At 43.9% G+C, this 18,243-nt stretch overlaps 1 protein-coding gene across 1 annotated transcript in view; it reads right to left on the bottom strand.

The window, feature by feature from the left end:
• The window catches only part of dym (dymeclin), a 99,405-nt gene that overhangs the window by 54,130 nt on the left and 27,032 nt on the right, over positions 1-18,243 (bottom strand). Inside the window, exons 9-13 of the mRNA XM_056290294.1 lie at positions 5,134-5,319; positions 4,776-4,954; positions 4,096-4,221; positions 3,429-3,542; positions 2,563-2,657 (exon numbers count right to left, since the gene is read on the bottom strand). Coding sequence (XP_056146269.1) covers positions 2,563-2,657; positions 3,429-3,542; positions 4,096-4,221; positions 4,776-4,954; positions 5,134-5,319 — 700 coding nt within the window. The remainder of the gene's footprint in view (positions 1-2,562; positions 2,658-3,428; positions 3,543-4,095; positions 4,222-4,775; positions 4,955-5,133; positions 5,320-18,243) is intronic.

The following is an 18,243-nucleotide window of genomic DNA, read 5'->3' as shown; positions in this document are numbered from 1 at the left end:
AGAAGCGGCTGGCGACTCCACATGTATCGGAGGAGGCATGTGGTAGTCTGCCGCCCTCATTGGCAGAGGAGGTGAAACAGCGACCGGGATGGCTCAGAAGAGTGGTGTAATTGGCCGGGTACAATTGGGGGGAAAAGGGGGGGGGCATACACATAGGCATTTGGGGTCCTTGAGGCCTTACTATATCTGTAATTATATTCAATTTTCCGACGGGTGGGGCTACCGTGTATAGGTGTGTGTTTGTGCATGTGTGTGTAGTGTCTGTATGTGTACGTATGTGCAATGTGGTGTACTTATGACCATAGCTTCCTTTTTCTTTTTTTTCCCCTGTTGCTAAGAAGCTCCACTAAAGCAGTTTAGAGGTTAAGTGCCTTACTCAACCAACGCTGTTACATAAGATTAGGTGTGCGACCACACCCTACCCACCCACCCCCATTTTTTGTAAGCTAACTAGCATCCTTCAAACTACATAACTCTTTCTTGAACCGGTAAAATACTGAAATAAAGCTGCTGCTGTTTTTGTGTATGTATGCTAACAGGCAGCCAATGACTACCACATCATCCCTATGTCTATCTGCTGTTCTCCGTAAATTTAACAGTTAAATTTTGATTACAATTAGCACACTTTGTATATATTCTGAAAACACATTTTTTAGGAGTAACACTAGGTTCAGGTTTAAAATCCAACCACCTGATAATAACAAAAGAGGGGTTGCAGTTTTTTGGTCTCTGATTTCAATTTTGCCACTTGATTTTAGCAAGCATTCTGCTACTGAACAGGAAAAACTGTGTATAGATGTTACATATAAATCATATCGAACATCGAAGAGGGAGCACTGAGGGCGGTCTGACATATATATGACATTTTGTTATAAATGTTCCTGATTCCTGATATGTTCCTGAAAAAAAAAATGGTCGCTAGTGTTAAAACATGTTTTGTTTAGCTTAAATAATGTTTAGTGCAAAAGTACAAACACTGAATCATTGTGCATGGTGTTTCCCCAACTGTTCATGTCAGCTCATTAAAGAACAGGGTAGAATTTTAAATTAACTTTTAAATATTAGCATTTTTGATTATGAAATATTTCCTTTATTAAGAACAGATATTTTAAATGACTATGGGTTCAGAAATCTTCCTACTAGAGATATGAATGCCACAATCGTTTTCAATTGGTGTTAAAAACAGATAAATAGGTTGCACCATTTTTTGCCTACGGTATGGATCATTTTATTTTGCAGGTTTTCCCTTCATCCATGCATGTTAAAGAATTCCCTGGCCATAGCCCTGACTGAATTTGCAATGGGAGACATCACAGACCTTATCTGTGAGAGAGATATAGCAAATAGGAGCCCAGCACAGTATAGCTAAGGCTAGGTCCATCCATCCATCCACTATCTGAACCGCTTATCCTGCTCTCAGGGTCGCGGGGATGCTGGAGCCTATTCCAGCAGTCATTGGGCGGCAAGCGGGGAGACACCCTGGATGGACCGCCAGACCATCACAGGGCCAACACCGAGACACGCACACCCATTCATATCTAGGGACAATTTAGTACGGCCAATTCACCTGACTTACATGTCTTTCGACTGTGGGAGGAAACCGGAGCCCCCCGGAGGAAACCCATGCAGACACAGGGCGAACATGCAAACTCCATACAGAGGACAACCCGGGACGACCCCCAAGGTTGGACTACCCTGGGGCTTGAACCCAGCACCTTCTTGCTGTGAGGCTACTGTGCTAACCACTGTGCCACCGTGCCACCCTAAGGCTAGGTGATATTGATAAAATCAAATCTTACAATATTTTTGACTCAAAACTTTGATATCCACAATATGAAAATATCTTGGGAATGATGACTGCTGCTTTCATAAGATAAAAATCACAAAGAATCAAAGAAAATGTTGAGAAATGATCATTAGTAATGTGGATATGATGACCAAGCAGGTCATTTTTGTTCATTTCACTAAGGTAAAAAAACGTTATCTGTTCAGAAAATTGCATCACTTTACTGTAATGCAGCCTTTAAGACCAAGATAAGACAACAGTAACATTACATCATGATATTACGACAACCAAATCCCAGAAGACATCTAGTCTCAAACCACGACATCAATTTTACTTCGATATACTACCTAGCTCTAAACTGCATTGCATGATAACATTAGGCTTATGTAGAAATGTCTGAACCCAAATATTACCCGAGATGCATTAGATCCCTATAGGCGAAGTCAAAAACATTTCACATATTGGTGTTTAAGATTTGAACACAGTGTGTTCACCCTTAGTCCCTTGGCCAAGAAGACAATAATTGGTATAATCAATTCACTCCATTAAGATTTACCAACACAGTGAAACACATCATTCGTTCACGAGTCCAGTTTTTGTGAGTATTTCTAATATCAATTTCTAAAAAAAAAAAAAAAGCATTGAAGGATTTTTGCCTATGAAAATCCAACCCTGGAATAAACTATCCCAAACAAAAAGAATGGGGTTTATCAAGGATTATATCAACCTTCTTCCTATCTTAAGGACTTCATCTGTGTGTATACATATGTTCTGACCTGATGATGCGCTGGGCGGCGTACTGATGGAGACAGCGGAACTGGGCTGACATGTTGGCCAGTGCAGCCAAGCAGTTAGTGTGGAGGTACTTATCCTGTGTAGGTTTTACACACACACACACCACACACACAGACAAACAAACACAAATAAGTTGTCTTTTCCCCCAAAATCATCCAAATTCACTTTCTTAAGCAGCATAATTTCATTTGATATGAATCTGATTTCAAATGATGGATTTGCACATCCAGCTTTGTTCAGTGTAGTAAGTAGACTAAATGTTTATGTGTGTGTGTGTGTGCGCGCGCGCGCACGTTTGTTTAAGCTAATCGGGAATGGTGAAATTAACTGGCAATATTATAAGTCAATGAGAAACCGCAAATATCAAACTCTCTCTCACACACTACCAAACTGCGAGAGTTTGATAGTGTGAGAGAGAGTTTGATAGTGTATGAAAAAGTTTGACAGATAGTGTATGACAGTTTGATAGTGCGTGAGAAAGTTTAATAGTGTGAGAGAGAGTTTGATAGTGTATGAAAGAGTTTGATATTGTGTGAGAGTTTGATAATGCATGACAGAGTTTGACAGTGTGTGAGAGTTTGACAGTACATGTTTGATAGTTTATGAGAGAGTTTGATAGTGTATGACAGTTTGATAGTGCACGGAAGAGTTTGATAGTGGATGACAGAGAGTTTGATAGTGCATATGAGAGGTTTGATAGTGTGTGAGAGAAAGTTTATGTGTAAGAGAGTGTAACTAAGAATTATGGCTTACACGGCCTCTCATATATTTGTGTGTGTGTGTGTGTGTGTGTGTGTGTGTGTGTGTGTGTGTGTGTGTGTGTGTGTGTGTGTGTGTTTATTCTCACCCTTGTCCTAGTCATGTTGAACTGGATGGTGCGGATGACCACAAGGATGAGCAGACTACCAAGTGAGATCTCTGTTAAAGTCCGCTCTGTGTACCACGAGATATTTTTCAATACCTTGAGAGATACACAGCGACAAAAGGAGAAAGAAGGGAGGTTGAAGGAAAGTCAGAAGAAGAGAATGTCAGGGAGGAAGGGAAACAGAAAAAGGCATAAATGCTGTTAAATTGTCAGTTTGATTCACTACAATTCAAGCAATAATGGAGGGGTGAGAATGGAGGGCGGTACATTTGCTGTGTGTATGTGTGTGTGTGTGTGTGTGTGTGTGTGTGTGTGTGTGTGTGTGTGTGTGTGTGTGTGTGTGTTGTACTTCCATCTCTGTGAGGACCAATTTGAGTTTTTAACCAACAAAGTGCGAACATTTTGGCTGACCCTCCCTTCTAAGGAACTCTTTTAAAGTTAGGACTTAAGTTTAGGGCTAAGGCTAAAATTAGGATTAGGGTAAGGTTAAGGTAAGGGTTAAGGTTAGGCATGTAGTTCTGATGGTTAAGGTTAGGGTTAAGGGCTTGAGAATGAATTTAGTCAGTAATGGGTCCTCACATTTATAGGAGTACAAGAATGTGTGTGTGTGTGTATGTGTGTGTGTGTGTGTGTGTGTCCATCTACCAACCACTTCATGGATGGAGCGATTGAAAGTATCATCCTCTGTCAGTATAAGCAGAATGATGAGGGCCATATAGACATGGTGAGAGTTCCTCTCCTCCACATGGTAAAGGATCTCAAGGATAGGCATCACCTGAGAAGGGTGATGACAGAAGGCAGAGAGGCTTAACATGGGCATGTACAACAGTTAGCAAAGGAGACTTCTGATCTAATGTTCTGTCTGCATGATAAACAGATTTCCCATTGAGTGGTTTTTTTATTTTTTGTGTGTGTGTGTGTGTGTGTGTGTGTGTGTGTGTGTGTGTGTGTGTGTGTGTGTGTGTGTGTGTTTCTCATTGTTTAGCCTGATGAATAGGTGTAACAATAGCGCCCACACTTATTCAGATTTCTAGGCTATAATGCTGTCTGGCACTGCTTTCAGGAAGTCATGAGTTTACATTGTTATACAGCTAAAAATATCTGATTAGTTATGGATGATCAAATCACTGTGAAATTCAGTTTGAAAAATGTTGTGTCTCATCATCGGCAGGACCCACCCCTGGAATTTCAGATTCAGGCAGGAATAATGAGGTTAAGAGAAACATTAACTTATGATGTTGGCCAGGCGACACGTGTTTTACAGTACACACACATTTGTTTGTATCTTCTCGCACAATAAAAATGTCTACGTGTTTCCGCCTCACCCACCAGATTATCCATATCGGTCCTGGAGAGCATGTATGTTCTCATGTTGGCATTCTGGTGCAGCAGGGTGTACAGCAGGAGTGTTGCCTGATCGGAGCGTTGCTGCTCACACAGTGCTGTGTACAGACTGTTGAAGTTGATCTGGAAAGTGTGGGGCTGCTCGACTGGCAGCGACGAATTGTCTTCACATGTCAAAAGCAAGTACTGTTGTTAGTATATTGTCATTTCAGTTGTCCTTTATACATTAATTTATCAGCATTCGCCGTGGCAGCCCTCCCAATCCACGATTTGCAAATTATGCCAAAGGTGCAGATTGTAAAAAGTTGTACATGGTGCCGAAAGGGTGAAAAAACCACCTTACCTTGTGTGTTTCTGAAACAAGTAACAGCCTGACGGTAGGGGTTTGGCCAGTCAGGTCCGTCTGTCAGATTGGCGAAAACAAGTAGCAGCAAAAGGCTTTGGTTGGACAAAGGTAAAGGGTTGTGTTCCTGGTCCATTCCTGTCTTGCTGCCGGCTCCACCCAATGAGAACACGCTCCACAAACCACCTGGAGACACAAACACACATGCATGCTGCTGGAGGGTTGCTGAGTCTTGTCAACATCATTGCTTCCAGTTTTTCATATTGATTTCAGTGTCTCACACTAATTTACAGGCAGTTCTTCCAGACATAAATTAATCTTGTTAAGTTATCAGTGGAATTTGTAAGATGAACCAGCAGGTCCTGTTTCTGTATGTGAGGATTTTCTCCTACCATGGTCTTGGGGAAAATGCACAATATTGCCACAATATTACTTTCCAAAATCATCATAAAATTCATGTGATTCCTCATTCACAGCACAATACATATGCTCGTGATTGCATCGTGCAAGCATGAACCAGCTGCAGACTGCATAATGTTGTGTTCACCAGGAACCATGAATGTTGGAAAACTTTGTTATTAAGTTGAAGCTATACAACCAATACAAACAGGACTTTTTACCATATGCAAGTTAACACTGATGCCGGTCGCAAATTACAGCATTTTTGTGTGTCAAGGGATGTGAAAGCTAGATCAGTTCATTAGCCTGGGAGCTGTAATGCTGCAATCTATGTAACCACTTGTTCGCATCCTATTTTTTGCTGGACCAACAGGTCTAGCATGGCATGGCAAAGAGGCTGACAGTCCTCACTTTAGTGCTGAATCAAGTAAAGTGTACATATAGTGACTCCCCTAACCCCACATTTGTTAGCTGCGCAGCACAGCCTGTTTCGGGGTGTTGGAGCAATCCAGACAATGTTTTTGATTTTTTTAAACACATACCCAAAAAATAACAAATAATAAAAAACAAGGTCAAAAAGTATAGATGACAGATTTCTAGCTCGCATATAGGACAGGGTAGACGTGTGAGGAGCTGCTCATGAACAAACTACTTTTTTTTTACTTAAAAAAGCCTCATGCTCTGTGTGATGTAGACACCCCTCCTCCCAGGAAGGAAACGAAGAAGAGGATGGACAGTCTGGCCTCGGATCTCCGAGAATCCTCACAGCCTGCGGATGAGGCCTCGCCCAGGAAGAAACCAAATAACAAATCAAGAGGAGGAGACCAGCCTCCCTGCAGTTTTTGGCCCTGTGATGGCCTGGTGGCCTGTCCAGGGTATCTCCCCGCCTGCCGCCCAATGACTGCTGGGATAGGCTCCAGCATCCCCATGACCCTGAGAGCAGGATAAGCAGTTTGGATACTGGATGGATGAAAAAAAAAAAAAAAACACTCGAACTACTACGGACCAATGGGGAAAAAACAACCGAAGAAGTCAATTGCTGAGGTTTCAAGCACTACAGGTCTCTTGGAAAGCTTGGGAAACCTGGCCGCCAATATGGAACCTGTTTCAGCCTCCCTGCTAATCTCCGAACTCAACAAGCTCAGAACAAGCCTCTCAACTGAACTGACACCTGCTCTGTCTCCAAATCAAGCTTCACTACATTTTCTCTGGTGAGCTTATGCTGTTGTTTAAAGATGGCCAGCTGGCTGTATTTAGCCAGAAAGGCTAGCCTATGCTACACAAAGTTGACAACACCAGCGATATTATTTTCCTGTCTATTTCGTAACCTATAGATATTGCTTTAAACTGGATCATTGCAAATGTTATTATGAATGATATTTGTGTGCTTAATATTGGACTCATGACGCTTAAGGCACAGTCTAATTATTTCAAGTGGGGTAACACAACCTACTTGCCATAGACCAGGCCAGTTCTCTACACTCGTTTCGAACTGATATATAAAGGCAGTTTAATTATTTTAATTCATTCATTTATTTGTTTTATTTTTACAACATGTTACACAAATTAATGTAAGTGCTGCATTGGGTGTTCACTCAATATGGTGTAGCTATTTCAATAGTTGGGAGCCTCCTTAGGAGAACTGTGCATTGGCTAGGGAGTATGTTGTACAGGAAGTTGTGCAGTTTAGATGCCTGATGTTTGCCTCGTTTAGAGGGAGGGGGGGGAGTAAACTGAGGATGTTTTTTTTTTTTCTGGGTTTATGTTCGAGGAAGGGGTTATGGGGGTTGTGGCGGGGTGCCGATTGCCTTTATAATAATCACACTGAAAGGAAGCTTTACAATGACATTTATTTTGGCGGAGATTTGTTGTACTGTACTTTTGTTTCCTTTGTATTTGATGTCCTGCATACGAGTCACACAACATTCAAGTGGTCTTTTTCATGTTACATTTACACTTCATTCCATACCCATGTACACATACCAGGCCTATTCTTGATACATATTTTTGTCAACACTAACCCCAATGGTGGACTCCTGTAACATTGGGAACATGCCTGTTTGGCTGATCTCATGGAACGTGAAAGGTTTAAATGGGCCAGTAAAGCGGACAAGGTTTTCTTTTTTCACATCTGAAGGGACTGCAGACAGATATAGCATTTCTGCAAGAAACACATTTACGTGGAACCAAAACCGACCACGTAAATCTTGGGTGGGCCAGATCTTTCACTCTAAATTTAATACTAAGTCCAGAGGTACAGCTATATTCATCCACAAAAAAAGTCCCCTTCCTTCCCGCTGACATTATTCCTGACCCACAGGGTCGTTATAGTATACTATGTGGGTCCCTGTCCCAAACACCAGTTATACTGGTTATCGTCTACGCCCCCAACTGGGATAACACTGAATTTGTAACAAATTTATTTGTTTATTTTTATTTTTAACCTTTTCTGCATCGGCAGTGGGTGAGGGTTGGGTGGGAGGGGGCTGGGGGGGGAATTATCAAAATATGAAGGGGCAATCATTTCCATTTCCATTGTATGTTTTTTCATACAACCAATGCTCCTTCCAATAAATATTACTGAGAAAAAAAAAGGTGGATGACACGTCTCTTTCACTGCAAGTGAATTCCCCTGACTTATACTGCCAAGAAGCCCGTAACAAAATAGCCTTGGCTTTCTGTTTGGTACATCCATTGTGATACAACTTGCACTGTTGTTGCAGCCATTGGAATATCAATTTACTTTCTAAACACGTTTCTGCCAGTAGTCCAATCGAGGAAGCCTACATGATGTTTTCTCAATCACACTTCATCCTCTCAACATTGCCACAGCGCCACTTTTCACTCGGTTTGGTCTGTTAGTAATCACCGCCTGGTGTGTTTTTTCCCTCTAAAATCTCACAGAACAAAATGACGTACGTTCATACAAGTTAAAAGTTGATCTGGTCCCATTACTCCTGAAGGATCCTCTCTCTACTGTATTCAGAGTAAAAGACTCTTAAACACCTAACTTGTGAAAAAGTGTCGAGGGTTGTTTTTTTTTTAATTACTGTTTGGTTTTGGAGTCAAACGTTACCGACAGTTTAAATGTTTGTTATAACTAATTTTTATTTCTAGTTACTTAAAGTTTCAACTTACGTATAGCCTTATTCTCCTTTTTAATTGATAATGGCCGCTTTATTGCACCAACAGAAATCAACAGATGAGGTGTAGGGTTGCAACACATTGCATTAATACCATGCTACAGATACAGTATAGTCAATGTTGAGTATGAAACGCACAGGGCATGCATGAAAACCTCTTTAAAAAAATAAACAAAATTTCACAGCTCTTTTGAAAAGGCACAGCGGATGGCCGACAGCACTGATCAACTCTGGTCTAGCCTGACACACACGATGTACACTGTTGGTATAAACAAGCCTGCCATTGGCCGACTATTTTAATTACAATTCTCTTCCCCTTCCGCTATCTATCCGTGTGCTGCCATTTTCAAAGTCTCCGTCGCTACGTGAAACAACAACCTCCGAGCAAGCAACCTACATGCTGAAAATGGCAAGTCCCCCCCCCGACACTATTTTGCAAGGGCACCGTTGCTGCATCTTGGGCTTAGTCCCCCCCCCTCAAGACAATTATGATTGGTTCAAAGAAATACAAAGAAGCTAGAGCAGGGGTGGCTAACCATGTGCCATGGAGAGCCATGTGTATGCAGGTCTTCATTCCAGCCGGACTCCACACCAGGTGATGTCACTGATTAGCAACCCTTCAACCAAAGACGAGGACTGTATCAGTGAAATCACCTGGTGTGGAGTCAGGTTGGAATGAAACCTGCGTACACATGGCTCTCCATGGCACATGGTTAGCCACCGCTGAGCTAGAGCGTTATTGTTCCCCCTGTACCAGAATGATAACGAGTTGAGCCACACTTTTCTCCAGCGCCGTCACAGCTCTAAAACGAAGTGTGGAGCGATCTAAACACTTTGTCTGGCATACGACACTACCTCTGATAAAGCTACAGTAACCATTGAATCCATCTGTAACCCAAGTAGACCCAATCTATTGCCACCTAGAGGGAAATAAAAGCAGGACACTCTTGGGCCAACTTTCCTGGGGCATGTTCCAACTTTTTTTTTACAAGCTTACTGTGAACGCTAACGGGCCGACCGTACAAAAACCTTGAGCGTTCATGGCTCTTGCATTTTCATTAAAAATATAGTATATCTCAAAAACTCCAGTACCTTAGTGGTGCTGCAGTATAATTCATTTTTCCAGACAGAACAAAACTAAAATAAGATCACCACGTCCTTTGATTACAAAAAAACAAACAAAAAAAACCAAAACAAAACAAAAAACAAACTAAGGATGATGAGCAGTACCTCTGTGATATTGTGAGGGGGGTTACATCAACTTACAATGGATCACAACATCATCATTAACAAAGCATAACAATCTTTACCTTGCCTTTTGCATGTCCTTGCGTCCTTTATGTTGAAGCTAATCATGCCTTATAAACCTCATCCTTCACCTCCTCATCTACCCCCCTTGCTGAATTTAAGGGGACATTATTTACTCATTACATCTGACAGTGTTGTTCTTTGTTCGAGGAGTAAGAAGAAAAAAGAACAACGGATCACCATTTTGACTGTTTAATCAATGGCTATGACAGGAGCCAGAGGCTACTGCAGTGCTGAGAGAGACAGAGAGAGAGAGAGAGAGAGAGAGAGAGAGAGAGAGAGAGAGAGAGAGAGAGAGAGAGAGAGAGAGAGAGAGAGAGAGAGAGAGAGAGAAAGATTCCAGTAAGGAAGGAAAGGAAACTGTTTATGTCAGGGCCAAATGACATTTCCAAACTCGGTCTGCCATAAAATAAAAAGAGGAAGAATAATGACATCACTTGCACTGACTCTGAATCAGGTTTATCTCTTTCACGATCCTTCTCCTCCTCTCCACTGCTTGAGCAGGGACAAGAGACAGGACAAAAGAGAGTGTGTGTGGGGGTGGGGGTGGGGGGCATGGGGAAGGGAGTGAGAGAGAGAGAAAAGGAGGCCTGTTGTGACTGAGCCCTGCTCATCTCATCACTGGCACCACAGCGGCTAGACCAATAGTGTCAGAGATCCCAGTCTGGCAGCCACGCTTCCTGCACACACACGCTAACACGCACGCACACAGGCACGCACACACAGCTCTTTTTTACCTCAGTGGGTGCTGTTTGTTATACGTCTGGCTCGGTTCCCCCTGCCTGTCTGCCTGCCCACCACATAAACCCAATAATGCTATACTGCTTTGGCTGCTCTGGCCATGGCCAGTCGCCCATTGGAAAAAGAGGAGGAGTAGAGGAGAAGGAAGGGGAAGGGGAACCAGAGGAAAAGACAAGAGGTCAGACGCGAACACAGGGGTTGGCAACCTGAGACTTGAGTCGAGGCCTCAGAACAAGTGGGACAGCGAAGGAAAAAAAAAAGACAACACGACTTAGCTAACACCGCTAAAACATTACATTCTGCACGAACCTGAATCTTCCTAAAACCTTGAAAGTTGGTCATTATTTCTCTCACAACTCTTGACACCTATAATTTTTTTTAATTTTCCCCCTTTTTCTCCCCAGTTGTATCCAACCAACTACCCCACTCTTCCGAGTTGTCCCGGTCACTGTTCCGCCCCCTCTGTTGATCCGGGGAGGGCTGCAGACTACCACATGCCTCCTCCAATACACGTGGAGTCGCCAGCTGCTTCTTTTCGCCTCATAGTGAGGAGTTTCACCAGGGGGATATAGCGCGTGGGAGGATCATGCTATTCCCCCCAGTGCCCCCCCCCAAAAAAAACGGACGCCCCGACCGGCCAGAGGAGGTGCTAGTGCAACGATCAGGACACATACCCACATCCAGCTTCCCACCCGCAGACACAGTTAATTGTGTCTGTAGGGACGCCCAACCAAGCTGGAGTTAACATGGGGATTTGAACCGGAGATCCCCGTCGGTAGGCAACAGAACAGACCGCTACGCTACCCAACATTTACAACTCCTCAACATGCAGATATTCTGTTAAGACATGTTTTACAGAAAATAAACAAATATTTAAAATTAATCTAAAAACATCGGCCATGATGTGGAAAAACAACGTAATCCTTACAGCGACACATATCAAGTATTGTTCCTGAATGCTTTTGTTTAACGGTCCTTTCCCTAGGGTGTGCGGGTCCACGGACACACAAAGACATCTATGTGTGTCATCAAACAATGAGTCATTCAGCAACCTTCACTGCATAAGACTGACATCAACTGAAGAGGGTCGCGTCTGCTTCTACTCCCCGACGCACGGCTACATGATGTGACTGTAAAACAACATGTTAAACTCTCGCCGTACCTCACTATTACGCAGCATCACGCCTCTGGGTCTGATACCTTTCACTAAAATGACAGGTGGAAATAGAAGCTATACTGACTTGAGAATCATAACGTCCCGAATGGCAGGGGCAGCGGCATGTGAAAACATTCGATGAGGGGGTTGGGCATCTCAAAGCAAGATTGTGGACAGCAGCACACAGTCTTGGTCCGGACGAAGAACGTGAGCTGGAGGCGGCGGAGAACTGAGCCATGCAGAACATGCTGCTTACTTCTTCATTTGCAAAAGAGTGAAGGAATTATGACATAATGGCTTTAGTCCAGTGTCTCAGGCATGGGTATGTGCACAAGTGAACATACCCTGGTAGAAGCACTGATTAGCTAACTATGTACGTGGGGCAACATTCTGTACAGACAACAAGTAAACACACAGATAATCTCTCTCACAAACACAATAACACTCTCAGAGCCTGTTTACCTAATCACCCCCCCCCAAACAAAAACACATACACACGAGTTGGTGCAACTGTATGAGAAGGAACTTTCTGCCTTTTCTAAACCATAGCCATAACCATAAATGGTCACCCTTCACCCTTAACTGTAAACCAAATTCTACCACAACCCCAAAATCAAACTCCAGGTTTTTTTTCCAAATGTGAAAACCAACATAAACGTCACTTCCTTGTATTTTCTATGCTCACGATGCACAGTGTATGTGGTGTCATGAGCAGTGGATTATTAATAGTGTGGATATGGTCTCTGTCTCACTCCTGCAAGAAGAGTACATTACTGCTAGTCCTGCTATGCCAGCAATGTGGAACATGAGAATTTGAGGGGATTGTCTTTATGTGTGGCCCCATAGTAGGAAGACAGACAACTCAAGCAATATTGTGGCAATTGGTGTGTGTGTGTGTGTGTGTGTGTGGGGGGGGGGTGACAGGAAACGAAATATGAAATTATTTTTTTGCACTCATATCTCCACATTAGTTTGCTGTTGAGGTTTTTTGTTTTCCTTCTTTGCTAGATAGGATAGTGTGCCAACCCAACTGTCTCACCTCCAATCTATGTGCTACAAACTCACACACCTCAGATATGAAAAGAAAGATGGGTGAGGTGAGAGGAAAGCCGAGCAGAGGAGAGGAGAAAAGATCAAGCCGAAAGGCTTAGAGGTACCAGTCTGGGTGATAATCCCCCTTGCCGACGCTCGCTCAGGCTCAGACGGCAGAGGGAGTGTGTGTGTGTGTGTGTGTGGGTGGGGGGGAGTGAGACAAGAGAGTGAGAGCGAGAGAGAGAGAGAGAGAGAGAGAGAGAGAGAGAGAGAGAGAGAGAGAGAGAGAGAGAGAGAGAGAGAGAGAGAGAGAGAGAGAGAGAGAGAGAGAGAAATAGAAAGAGAGAGAGAGAGAGAAAGAGAAAGAGAAAGAGAAATAGAGAGATCCTATCCTCTTGACATTAAAATGGCGATGGAAATCAAGTGCCTCTTTTCTTTGTCATCTGTCTTGTGTTCAGTTCCAGGGAAAGTCGAGCCTGTATTTGTGTGAGAATGTATTCACTGGCAAGACCAGTTACAGGTGGTGTGTCAAAAGTGCTTGTCAGACTGAACGATGTCTCAATAGGAGCTTTTAAATCGACAGTAAATTGGACGCTACTGATAGTCCAGCAAAATAGTAGTGGATTTGTGGACCTAACTGGCTGAGCATTTGTTCCCAAAGAGGAAGGACTAATATTTGTCATGGGGGCAAGCCTGTTTGATAGAGTCAACCACCAACTACTGATGCTACTTATACAACTACTACCCATGCATGAGCACACATTCGAAGGAAATGTGTATGGGCATGTATACACACCCTATCCCATCTGAAAGCGCACATATGTGAGTGAGACATAAAAGCAAAATGAGTGTCTTCAATGCGCCCTGTGTATATGAGAGCATGTGAAATTTTCTGTGTGTGTCTTTGCGCGTGTGTGTTAGCCTGTGTGTGTAAGGGAGTTGGCTGCAGACAGACAGGCTCTAGGGGATTACAGTGTAGGACAGGGCAACATAACTCATAGCCATGATCACTGGCTACAGACAGACGAGTTTGGTGTCTGACTGAGAGGCTGGGTGAATGCTGATGGAACACTGATATGCATCTGCCACCAACAGACAAAGGATATTTATCTGTGGGAAAACCCACGGGAGCATTCCCACACTCAAACATGCATGCTCAAACAGTTTGTACCCACAGTACCATATGCACACTTGCACACACGCACGTTGGTACTTCTATAGCTGTGAGGACCTCAGTGACTACATTCATTCCCTAGCCCCTGAAGTGGAATTTACCATATCATCAGTTCTCTGTAACTGCTGATGGCGTTCTACTGAAACCAGAGGAAACTCTACCTACGACTATACACATGCAAACATATTCTGTGGGTAAGGCCACACTGATGCCTCCTATGCATTTGCCCGGATCACAGGGGCCCAAAGTTGATGTGAATGTAGGACTGACAGTCATCCCAGCGGCATGGTGGCACAGTGGTTAGCACTGTCGCCTCACAGCAACAAGGTCCTGGATTCTAACCCCAGGGTTGTCCAACCTTGGGGGTTTTCTCAGGGTGCTCTGGTTTCCCTCACCATCAAAAAGACATGCATGTTAGGGTTAATACCCCTGTCTGTGCCCTTGACTAAGGCATGGCAAGACGAACTGGAGTTGGTCCCTGAGATGGTCGTTCCCTCTTCACATAGATGGCCTCTTTGATTCCCTGTTCAAAACAGCGTTCCTCCCTATCAAGGATGTACACATTCTCATCCTTGACAGCGGCCACTGGTCTGTAGATGGATATAGACTGTGGAGTCCTGGCCTGACAGAGTACCTCTTCTGTGTTGTTCCATCCTCTTCGCCAGAGTTTGTTTGGATTCCCTGATGTACAATTCATGGCAATCCTCCCGGCACTTACAGCATACACTATATTGTTCTGTTTGTGCCGGGGGACCCGATCCTTGGAGTGGACCAATTTGGAAAATATGTGCCTCAACTGTTCCAACACTCCCGCCACATACGGAATCACCACTGGTTTACGCTTAGAAAACAATTGTCCTTCTCTTCTCTTCGATTGGCTGGTACACTTTTTGGGTGTCTTCCTGGCTTTGACAAATGCCCAGTTAGGATAACCACTTACCCTGGGCCTGCTTAATGTGGGATTTCTCCCCTTCCCTGGACATTGTGTCAGTGGGGATGCTGTCAGCTTGGTGGTGCAGATGAATCCTAGTTTGTTCTCCAGCGGCTGATGAGAGGCAAACCTTAAGTACTGATCAGTATGTGTTGGTTTACGGTAGCAAGATCCTCCAGAAGGCACAGAGCCAGCTGTTGAACAAATGGGTGAGACAATTTTTTTTTTTACTATTGACGCTTTGAAAGCCAAAGAGGAGCTGATCCAAACAGAGACTTACGTCACATCTAGATGACACCACTTTCCAACATGTGATTGAGTTCACACAGAAGGCTTGTCTAGCACAACATCGAAAGTCGAAAACCAGGCAGCAAAATAAGTTTGATCTACTTGCTGCATGCCAGAGACATGGGCAGACAATAGACGGTGCCCTGAATGGGAGGCAGAGAGACGGACACCAGACACATGCTGGTGATGTGGTCAAGTGGGTAAAGAATCTGTCCGACAGACAACTCACCCAGGCAGAGAAAGACATCCTTGTTGAGGGGCTGAATTTTGCTTTCACGCTGAGGCAATTCCCGCTAGTGGAATTGATCACAGCCACAGAATCAGCAATCTGTGAAAACAACACCACAGACCCGGAAGCGGAGCAACTGCAGACGGACATTTCAGCCTGCCTCAGCAACGCGAAGCAGATGCCATCCAATATCAGCAGATGAGAGGAATGCACTCACAGCTTTCATTAAGGACAATAACACCATCATCCTTCTGGCAGACAAAGGTAGATACACTGTTTTATTAAACCAGGCAGACTTTTATGAGGAAGTCTTGATGTTACTTAGCAACATAATTACTTATGAGCCCCTGAAACGAGATCCAGATAGTAGTTAAAAGAAAAAGCTGATAGATTGTCTGAAGCTGTTAGAAGAGGACAATGCTATTGATAGAATTTTGTACTATAGATTATACCCAGTGGAAGCTACACCTAGTCTGTATGGCTAACCTTCTTCTTCTTCTTTAAGCTTGTTCCCTGTTTCTCAGGGGTCGCTACAGTGGATTTTATAGTTTCCATCGGTACACTGTGAGGGCACAGCACCAATGACAGTCATTGTTAACCTGGATCTTGACCGATCCAGTAGACTGTATGGCTAACTTAAGATACATAGAAAGGATGTGCCATTACAGCTTATTGTTAGTATGATTAACTCAGTGACCAATAACTTCTGTACATTTCTGGCATTTATTCTTAACCCACTGGTAGGCAGTAATGAACATCACATTTAGAACACTATGGATTTTGTGGATAAGGTGAGGGTCATCATTATGGAGGCGGATAAAACAGTGGTCTCTTATGATGTTAGTCTCTCTTCACGTGTGTTCTAGTTGATGATACAGTGGGGGTAGTCCATATGAAATTGCAGGATGACCCCACCCTTAGCAATAGGACCACCCTTAACACTGACCAAGTGTGTCTGCTCCTGAAGCTGTGTCTTCAGTCTATGTACTTCACATACAGAGGGTAGTATAAGCAGAAGCATGGGTGTGCTATGGTTTCTCCAGTCTCACCTAGAGTGGCCAACTTGTATATGGAGGAAGTGGAAAAGAAAGTTATGATGTCCTATCCAGGGACACCTCCTAGCCATTGGTTAAGATTTGTGGATGACACCTGGGTTAAAATTAAATCTCAGGACATACAACATTTCATCAACCACATTAACTCGGTGGACAACTACATCAAGATCACCAGGGAGGATGTGTAACATGACAGGTTAGCCTTCTTACACTGTGAAATGCAATTGGTGATAGGGGACATATGATTGTTGACCGTAACCAACACATACTGATCAGTACTTAAGGTCTGATTTTCATCATCCACTGTAGCACAAAGTAGGAGTCATCAGGATGCGGTACCACCAAGCTGACAACGTCCCCACCAGCAAAGTGGCTGGGGAAGGGGAGAAATCCCACATTAAACAGGCCCTGGTTATGTGTGGTTATCCTAACTGCGTGTTTGTCAAAGCCAGGAAGACGCCCAAACAGTGCACCAGCCAATTGAAGAGAGGAGAAAGATAACAGCTGCCTAAGCGTCAACCAGTGGTGATTCTGTATGTGGCGGGAGTGTTAGAACAGTTGAGATGCGTATTTTCCGAAGATCGCATCTTAGTTGCTTTCAAACCCCAAAACACGTTGCGCCAGAAATTGCTTCACCCTAAGGAATGGGTCACCTGGCACAAACAGAGCAACATAGTGTACGCTGTTATGTACTAGAGGGATTGCCATGACTTGTACATTGGGGCAACCAAACAGAATGGCGTAGAGGATGGCACAATACAGAAGAACTACCTTGTCAGGCCAGAACTCCGCAGTCTACACCCATCTACAAGCCAGTGGCCACTCTTTCAAGGATGAGAATGTGATGTGCACATCCTTGATAGGGAGGAATGCTGGTTTGAACAGGGAGTCAAAGAGGCCATCTATGTGAAGAGGGAATGACTATCTGTGAACCGTGGGTGGAGGGGTGGGGGCTAAGAGTACATCTGTTTGGGTTGCAGAATTTACTTAACACTGTGGCCTTGGTAAAGTGACTCTAATCTGGGTCATCTCAAACTCTACAAAGTCCTCCATGAACCTTTGTTCAGAGGCAGAAATCTCAGAGCAGGGTCTCAATCACTTCACTCTCATATATCTTTTTATCTTTTCTCTTCCATATGCTCATGCAGCTGTTAACTCAGCCGCTGGGGATGTACATGCCAGTGCATTCTTATTGCCAGTTCCAAGCACGGATAAATGAGGATGGTTGTGTCAGGAAGGACATCCGGCATAAAGCCTTTGCTAAATCAAATTGCCGGCAACCATACCAACATGTACCCTGGCTCTGCCAAATGACGGATGCTAAGCAGGTATGGGCTTGGCTAGTACTTAGATGGGAGACCACTCAGGAAAACTGAATTGTTGCCGGAAGTGGTGTTGGTGGGCCAATAGGGGGCAGTCTCCCCTCCAGTCCTAATAAAAACAACAAATATCAAATCCCAATGCCCCAGTGTAGTGACGGGTAAACTGTGCTGTAGGACATGCCTTCCTTCGGATGAGATGTTAAACCAAGGTCCCGACTCACTGTGGTCATTAAAGATACCATGCCACTTATCGCAAAGAGTAGGGGGTCCCGGTGTCCTGGCAAAATTCCCAACCTGGCTCTCTCCATCTGGCCACCTAATTATCCCCTCCT

This window comes from Lampris incognitus, chromosome 12 (assembly GCF_029633865.1).
Source record: "Lampris incognitus isolate fLamInc1 chromosome 12, fLamInc1.hap2, whole genome shotgun sequence".
Classification (NCBI taxonomy): Eukaryota; Metazoa; Chordata; class Actinopteri; order Lampriformes; family Lampridae; genus Lampris; species Lampris incognitus.
Note: the sequence above shows the minus strand (reverse complement) of the source record. Positions and strands in the feature narration are given on the sequence as shown.